We start from the raw sequence: 8,998 nt of genomic DNA, 5'->3' as shown, positions 1-8,998 counted from the left end.
TTTATATCTACACCAACTTAATTTATCAACTTACCAAATGCAAAATATTTCTCTATATTTTCCTAAGTTTTTAGCCAGTGCCACTGCCAAAATTGCTAGCCTATCTGTAGCTGCTGCTGCTACCATTTCTCCCCCATTTTCCGCATTTCTTTTTTTTTGTGTCACACGGCAGACACTCCTCCCCCATTTAGCCGCGACACCAAATGAAATGCCTGAGGGCAGTAAATTTAAGCGCCCGGCAGGAGTTGCTCCTCCTGGTTGGCTTGTTGTTGTTCTTGTTGTTGGCAGGACGAGCAGTTGAGGAGCTGAGCAGTTGGCCAGCGGAAACGGCGATGGAACGCGGTTTTGGCCACGTGGCGAGCGGAGTATTTACCGCCATGTGCATAGTTTGCAAGTCTGCGCGGCGACACCTGCAGGAATGGTCACCCCAGACCCAAAGGCAGTCCTTCAGTTCCCCCACTTCCCATCCAGATCCCGGGACCAGACTGGAGAGCAGACATGGCCACTAACAACATCAAAAAGTGCCAAGTGCCAAGTGTTTGCGTTGGTCGCCAAAACGCGGCCCTACAAATTGTTTCTCTTCTCCTGTATTTTTATACCCCGCAAAGCTGTCACAGGCATATTTGTGATAGAGTAAATAACCTTAATACATAAAAATATTATTAAAATTAATAGTCAAAATATATGATAAACAAAGTATGTTATAATAATATCGGCGATCTTTATACCTAAAGAAAGGCTAAATCAAAACACAAATATTAGAAAAACAAATATCTGCAAGCAAGCGAGCTAGGAAAAATCTTAGAATATTATTTTCAAATATATTTATATAAAAATAAGTTGCAAATATATTTAGATAAACTTATTCGAAGTTAACAACATTTTAATAGCATTTGCTCCCTTTCAAATAATGCAATTATTTCTTCTGGCTTTGGTAAATACTGCAGTTAAATAAAATGTAAATTCAAAATAAAATGAGAATGGGTATTTTATGGTCGTTTTAGCTCAAAAGTGTCCTTGTTTTTAACCGTGTGACATTTTTCTTTTTTATTTACGGAAGGGGAGTGTTCAGCTCTAATGTGGACCGGTCCAAGTTTCGTCCTTCCTGTTTCTCCGCGTTTTTTAAACTTTTCTTTTTTTTGGTTTTTTGTTGGCTTGTTTTGTTTTGTTCACTTGTTGGCTACTCTTTTATGCACATCGATTTTCGCTCAGTGCTTTTTATTTGCCATTCCTGCGGAGAAAGGGGGAGAAAGGAGAAAGGTGGAACCGTACATCGGAGTTGTTTGTTTGGCACTGTTTGTTTATGTGCCGTAACTGGTTGGTGAGAAAACGGGGAGGACAAGATGGGAGAAGAGGGAGAAAGAGGAGAGGAAAATGTTGGGAAAAAATAAGGAAAATTGGGCGTGGCTAGGGGAGGGGCGGGAAAAACCCCGGAATGGGGACAAAACTTTTTAAAGCGACATTTAACGATGCCCTTAAGTTGAGCACAACACTTTCCAGGGCCGAGTGAGTGCCACATGAGTGCATTCATTCACTCAGCCACACTCAAACTGGAAGTCATGAGTCCGGCGAGCACTCACTAGGCACCCAAAGCAATTAAAGTGCAACCTTGGTTGTGTAAAGAATACATTTCAAATTGAAAATTACAACCTTCGGCTAAAGTTGCTTTTCTAAAATAAACATAAACTTCAATTTTAAACATATAGAAAAGTAAACAAAAATCCGTGTAATTGCTTAAGATTAAATACAAATCAAATGAAAAAGAATTATTACATTATATACCTATACAAATTTGTAAATATTAAAGTTAAATATTTTATAAAAGTGCCTAAAAGTAAGCGAAAAAATTTAATCTCGTCGAACCGAATGAATATGTTTGATTTTTGGAGTTAGACACCTCTATAAATAATTTAATATAAATTTGATTTGAGTTAATAATAAATAAAATTTCTCAAAGAAGATATACCGATATTAAAATCTTTTAATAAATTAGCTGGGAATAATAGCCATGTAAATACGCATCAATATCTTCGCAAGGCAGTTAGAACCTGCTGCTCCATTGGCAGTTAATAAAACTATTTCAGCCGGTCTAACAAAGTTTGCCAAGTTATGTACGAACCTTTTTTGACACTGACGTTTTGGCAAGTGGCGGATGGTTTACCAACGTTCAAGTACGGCGACAAATCGTGCAACAAAGTCAAATGCACTTCACCATAGGGGAAATGCGGGAAACTGCGGAAAAGGGGGCAAAGTAAAAAGGAAAAGCTGTGGAAAATTGCCAGCGAGAATACATGTGTACATGTGATGATTCATTTTGCAATATTGCATATTGTGCGTCGCACTTAAATTCAATTAAGCTACAAAGGCAGTTACACAGCACAAGGCAGCCAGCTCGAACCATCGCACACACGAGATCCCAGAACCGAGAACCGAGAGCCGGGGACCACAAGCGTCCAATAACCCATCAGCTGTCGCGTCGGGAAAACCCAGAGTTTCCCCAGCACCACCCCAGACCACCCACCATCGCCCACTAAAGTAACGGTGGCTACACTTTATAGCATTGCCCTTCGTGCACTCACTCATTCACTCATTCATTGATTCATGCACCAATTCGCCCAGCCATTCAAGCCGGCACTCATTCAATCATTTCTGCCGTGTCCTCGACGATATCGCTTTAGTTATTTCAGCTGAAAAAAGCTTCAAGAAGGCATTGTACATTAGGCCAAACTTTTAGTCTGGCAAATGGTTTAGAAAAAAATATTTTAAACAGGGTTTTAAGTTCTGACTAACGGAGATTAATCTCTAAATAGTGTCTGTAAAATTTACTAATGTTTAAGCTGGAATAAAACTTGTATAATTTCTATGTAAATTTTATTATACGAGAATACCCTAAAATGTTGGAAAGTCTAAAAGCATTTTATATAATAGTTCATATATTCTAATACAACCGAAATATATTTTTTTTTAAATGATTTGTTGATCAAAAAACATTAATATACTTTCTTAAAGAACTTTCTTAAAATTTTTTCTAAATATGAAAACTTTTCCTATACAAATTTTATAAACTAAAATTTATTATTTTAAAGAACTTGCTAATTGTTAATTAAGAAATACATATATTACAAAAAAACTTATTTTTAGACAATGTTTTTAGAAAATATCATATCATATCATATCAAAATATATCAGATCACAGGTATTATGATTTATATTTATTAATTGGTTATCTACCTAACTACCTTACGATTTGAAGAGCTAAATCCGTTTAAGCTTGAAAAGGTGCTTATCACTGAGGATTTTTTTTAAAAGGGGTTTAGGTATCTCCTCATATTTTGTTGCTGTTGGCTAAAACTAGAGTCATCGTGTCGGGGCGTTGGCTTGGCTGGCCTTGTGGGTGTGGCAGCTCTCTAATTTCATTTACACGCTTTTCAACGCTCCCCGGCGCTCCAATCGAGCTCCATTTAAATGTTTGCCTAGGTGCTCGCTCTTAGCCACCCACTCCAAAGCCACCCATCCACCCATCTCACACAGATACTGAGAGGTAAGTAAGTGGAACTTCCGGAGCTATACTATAATGCCTGGTTCGCATACATCCTTGGGTGCTTTCGCTTTTGAGCTCGAGTTTGCGTTTGCATCTCGCAGATGCCTCGCTGCCATGTAGAACTAATTCCATTAAAGCCAGCTCTAACTTGATTTTCAATTGACTCCTCATTTGCAGTGGTGCGGTGGGTGGTGCGATGGGTGGTGTGCTGGGTGGATTCGGTGGGTCAGGACGCGCTGTCAGCAATCAACATGTTCAATTGAGCATATCCTGCCGGCTGCAGGACACTGCCATACTGGCATACTATACCAGAGAAATGTGATTACCCGACGCTATTTTCCACATACATCCGTTCAGCGGCGTAGGCTGAATTTGGTAAGTGGGGGCAAGGGTTCTGCGCGCTTGTGGGGATTTTCTTAGAGCCTAAAAACATTTCATCAAGATTTTACATAAACCTAAAAAGTGATTTTTGGCTCTCCTAGTTTTTACGATTTATTTTAGGTTTATTTAATTTTTTCAATAAATTCTGAAACTAAGTTTAAATTGTATTTTTAAAAAACAACCACTTGTTGGAAAAATAACTTGGCTTAGCTCACATTTCTACGTAATTCAATCAAGTTTACTAAATACAGAATATTACAAAACCTCACTTACATTCATGATTTATTTTCAGACCTCCCAAGTAACTGATTATATCCAAAAATCACCCCCTTTTACGCCACTGCCCTCTTCGACTACAGAAAGAGACGGGTGATGAGGCGTAGAAAGGGACGGCGAACAAGAACACAACAGGAAGAAGGTCCAGCGGGCGCCTTTTACATTTCATTGGATTTTATGCGTTTCACTTTATGCTGATGTTTTTATTATTAAATTTTCTTGAATTTTCATTTACATTTTCTGGCTTTCTTAGCGCTTGCTCTATCTGCTATCTCCATCCATCCATCTCGCTCGCTCCTGCTTCTTCTGTCTCTGTCTCTGTTTGGTCGTTAGTGTTGTCGCTGATGCTGATGACTCCTCTTCATTTTCACACTTTTCATTCAATTTATTGCATTTCGCAAATTGAGTGTCGCTTTCCTTAGATCTATTCTCCCTCCGTTTTCATCCTGGCCACATCATCCAATCCTGCTTTCACACTTTTCTAATTTTCCAAAAGAGACAACGCGAAAAATGCCAAAGAAGTACCTAAAAAGAAGCCAATTAGATTTAAGAATAAGGAATGCTTAATACACCGAGGACGGCAAAGTCTGGATAATTTCTATACTTGGCACAACTGTGAAAAAGTCTAGAAATAACCATAATTAACTTAAAATATTATTAAATTAAATTTTAATGTTAGGGCTTGAAAGATATAGAGTTGCAAGCGGAATTAGTAAAATAATTAAATATTCTTAGTATAGTTTACAAGCTATACTTTTTTTTTTAATTTTCCATATCATTACAAACCTCCCTTTTGAGTAACCCTTGGGATATAGTTCATCGATCTAACGATCACAATTAGTAGGGCCTTGCGCGTTGGCTGGAAACGAGCAACGAGCCTTCGAAAAACATGTGAGCCAGCCCCGCACAATCAAAATTACCCCAAAGCCATATAGCAAGTGGAGTTCTCAACGGAACTTGAGATTTGAATAGCACAAAGTTGGAAGCCAGCGGCCAGAAATTTGACAGAATGTCCGACGAGCAGACCGGCCGTCAACCGGAAACGGAAGCGGAACACGAAGACGTAGAGCCCGAAGTGCCAGCGATCGCCAGTGTGGCCAGCTCCGAGGAGGAGGAGGAGAGTGCACCCAGTACCAGCCACTGTCGCACGGGAAAAGCCAATACCGAACCACTCAGCGGTTGTGTGGTGCGAATTAAGCGCGAACTGCAGGATATTCGAAAACATCCGCCGCCGAATTGCAGTGCCGAAATGCAGCACGAGGATCTCTTTCGCTGGACGGCCGGTGTGAACGGGCCGGCGGGCTCCGTTTACGAGGGCGGCCACTTCCGGCTGGACATCCGCTTTCCGGCCAGCTACCCCTTCCGGCCGCCGCGCATCCGGTTCACCACCCGGATCTATCACTGCAACGTCGACAGTCGCGGCTCCATTTGCCTGGATGTCCTCGGGGAGCGATGGTCGCCAGTGATGAATGTGGCCAAGGTGGGTTCTTACTCCCTATTAATTCTAGTAGTTTATAGATAGTGCGAACAGCGAGACAAAGAAGAATCGACGTGTGCCCCATGCCAATAAGGTATGCCTTGTGACCTTAAAAAAATGGACTGAAAACAACTTCTCGAATATTTATTAATATTTTATATATTAAATTTTTATTAATATTTTATAAATTTCTTTTATTTAATTTAATTTATTTCCAAGTCCAGGTTCTCCTGTCCATTTACGTGCTGATGAGCGAGTGCAATCCGGATGATCCGCTGGTCATGTGCATTGCCGATCAGTACAAGACCAACCGCAAGGAACACGACAAGATCGCCAGGCACTGGACCAAGTTGTTTGCCATGACCAAGGCGCAGAATAAGGAGAGCGAAAAGGATCAGAATCAAAGTCAGACGGAAAGTCAGGGAGAGAACCCACTGCCAAGTCAGGCTGAAAATTAAAAGTCCAGGAAACAGCCAATGCAGCCCATTACCTTTACATACACTCAATATACACCACGAACCCAATAAACTATTGATTCATTAGTTATATTGCCTCTAGATATTATAGGCAAATGGAATTGGGTTTCTAAAAAAGTTAATGATTTCTATTGTTATACCCTTGTAGAGGGTAGTATAATTTCAGTCAGATGTTTGCAACGCAGTGAAGGAGACGTTTCCGACCACATAAAGTATATATATTCTTGATCAGCACCAATAGCCGAGTCTATCTAGCCATGTCCGTCTGTCCGTCTGTCCGTCTGTCCGTTTCTATGCGAACTAGTCTCTCAGTTTTAAAGCTATCGCGATGAAACTTTCCCGAAAGTCTTCTTTCTATTGCAGGTAGTACATATGTCGGAGCGAGCCGGATCGGACCACTATATCTTAAGGCTCCCATAGGAAAATTCAAACAAATATAAGAAAATTCATTGTAACTTTGTAGGAAGTAGGCGTTTTGATACTTGACTACTAAAAAACAAAATTGGAATTCCTGGAACTGCACCGAGTAAGTATTAATTTATCTACAAGGGTATATAAGCTTCGTCTGGCCGAAGGTAGCTTCCTTTCTTGTTTTTTTTACAAATTACAAATTTTATTTCAGAACATTTGACAAATCCTTATTACTCTAATACTTTTCACATAAAATTTAAACATTTCAATATTGCTAGAAATTGAGTGTTTCTTCCTATCCTGTTTTTACGATCCTAAAATAGTTTGCTAATTATTATCTGTAAACACTTTTATATTTAGAAAACTCTACCAAAGAGGGCTTTCAATTTGTTGGCGCTTATGTCCTTGTAGACGGAACCACATATGGGTTGCCTTCTTTAATAGATCCTTGGCCTCCAAATTAGGGTTCTTTTTCTGAAACTTGCGCATGAAATGAATGTAGGCAATCGCAGAGCCCAAAGGATTTGAGTCGCGTTTCTTAAGCTGACTCTTCTTCGATCTTGATGAGATCCTTTCCCTTCCCTCCAAGCGCTTTTGACATAGTTTCCCCCGTTTAGATTCACCAGTGCTTTCCTTATTAGACGGACTCTCGAACTTTTGAGATGGCCCCTTTTTATGGTCACAGGTTCCGTTTAATAATTAATATTATGATATCAAATCTTTTATATTTCTAATAGTTACCATAGTTTTAAAGCGTTTCATTTCATCGAGGGACAGCTGATTCCATTGCCTAGCCCCAAAACGTACCATATCTTGAGGTAAAATCCCGCAGAAGAGCCTCTTGTAGTCCCTCAAAATGTTAAGATAGCCATTCCGAGTAAGGCGAGCTACTTTCTGGTACTTGTAGACTGGTTCGCAATGTACTTTTCCACGCTTTTTACCCTCGATTATATGTTTTTTGTTAACCCTTAAATTTTTGTTCTCTAAATGTTCCAGAATGGTGTACAATCGATTGCGTCTGATTGAGAAAGTTGACTTCTTTAATAGATCCTCGGCCTCCAAAGTGGGATTCTTTTTTTCATAATTCGCAGAAAATTAATGTATGCAAACATATCTTTCTTTTGACGTAGTTTCTCCCGTTTAGTTTTAAGGGGGCTTTTCCCATTAGAATGACTCTCGACCTCTTGAGGTGGGCTGTTAGTATCGATCACAGGTTTCATCTACGTGTACTTGTGTCTATAATACGATTTCATTTATTATACACAGAGAAAATTAGACAACGTTTTAAGTGCCGTTTTCATACAAAAACGTTTTAAAAATAAAAACGAGCCTTTTCACGCTTCTTTCCCGCCATTGTATGTAATTTGGAGAAACTTGAATTTTATGTTCTCTAAAAGTCCCGGAATGATCTACGCTTGAATAACTTTGTGAACTGATTGAGAAGGTGTTATGTGAACTGATTGAGAAGGCGTTTTCCCCGCTTACTGGGATAGTTATAAAACAGTTAAGGTATCTGTTTTTTGGTTGAACACTTTTTGGGTACCACACTTTCTTTCACTTTTCACTCGAGTGTCCTATATTCCCCGAATATTGAGCGTCAAGCCGCGATGTTTTCGGAATAAAATACTCCAATCGATTGAGGTATTTTCCTCTTGTCTTTATCAATAGATTTCCGAATTTTCAACAGTGCAAATGAATGGCAGAAGGGACGGCTTAATGGTTCTCTAAAAACTAAGCCCGCTAAGTACGATCCGAACACAATATAAATATTAAAGTACATTAAGCAGTTTTCAGGGGGCACTTTCTTTGCTTTAATGGGTTTTTTGTAGTGCCGCAAATGTAAGCCAGTTGAGAGCCTCTGGCCCCCTTTTCACCACCTCAAGGCAAGCAGTTTTCAAAATACTCCCGGCGTAATGTGCCACCTCCACCTCGACCGAACCTCCACCCCCTTCGAACTGCTGACTGTGTCAGATAGTCCACGCGGTCCTTTGGCCGCTCATGTCTATGAATATTCATGAGCTGCCAAAAAATGAACGTTGGAAAAACATCCACGGCCCAATGGACCCGTGGGTGGGTTGCTTTTGGTTAGCTTTGAAAAATGAATTGGAACGCGAACGGTTTAAGGATGCCAACGCCACCAAGATGGCGATGCAGGCCATCAGCGATACACAGGACACGGGCTCAAAGGACCTCGGCCAAAAGGGTTTTGCGCGCAAACAGGGTCACCTCAATGGAGTGCGGCTGAATATTCAGGCGGGGCTGCCCCTTCAAGCCGACAATCTTTAATGCCCATATGGCACTAAACAGAGAGCGCGAAGGGCAAACACAATTATTGTCCTGCGAACGGGAACGACAAGAAGGAGGCTTTTGGAAGATCAAGGATACTCATATAGGGACTCATAAGACATACATCTTAATATTTATATTTCATATTAA

At 40.1% G+C, this 8,998-nt stretch overlaps 2 protein-coding genes across 2 annotated transcripts; one reads left to right on the top strand and one right to left on the bottom strand.

Annotated features, from left to right (window-relative positions):
• The first annotated feature begins 5,022 nt into the window (after window positions 1-5,022).
• Window positions 5,023-6,217, top strand: LOC108062956 (uncharacterized). Its single transcript, XM_017149833.3, has 2 exons — window positions 5,023-5,678; window positions 5,900-6,217. The coding sequence occupies exons 1-2, from the start codon at window positions 5,208-5,210 to the stop codon at window positions 6,131-6,133; spliced, it is 705 nt and encodes a 234-aa protein (XP_017005322.2). The 5' UTR covers window positions 5,023-5,207; the 3' UTR covers window positions 6,134-6,217.
• A 530-nt stretch (window positions 6,218-6,747) lies between these two features.
• LOC108062954 (protamine-like protein 99C) lies at window positions 6,748-7,654 on the bottom strand (the record flags this gene model as incomplete). Its single annotated transcript, XM_070219192.1, has 3 exons — window positions 6,748-6,876; window positions 6,933-7,231; window positions 7,304-7,654. Coding segments are annotated over 3 exons (669 nt in total), but the record flags the coding sequence as incomplete, so codon positions are not given.
• Between the last annotated feature and the right edge of the window lie 1,344 nt (window positions 7,655-8,998).

Source organism: Drosophila takahashii, chromosome X (genome assembly GCF_030179915.1).
Source record: "Drosophila takahashii strain IR98-3 E-12201 chromosome X, DtakHiC1v2, whole genome shotgun sequence".
Lineage (NCBI taxonomy): Eukaryota > Metazoa > Arthropoda > Insecta > Diptera > Drosophilidae > Drosophila > Drosophila takahashii.
This window is presented reverse-complemented; position numbering and strand designations above follow the sequence as displayed.

Bases quoted from the DNA above. Each gene is read 5' to 3' on its own strand.
- LOC108062956 (XM_017149833.3), top strand. From the start codon at position 5,208: ATGTCCGACGAGCAGACCGGCCGTCAACCGGAAACGGAAGCGGAACAC. The intron at 5,679-5,899 runs GTGGGTTCTTAC...TTCCAAGTCCAG, and splicing joins CAGTGATGAATGTGGCCAAG to GTTCTCCTGTCCATTTACGT.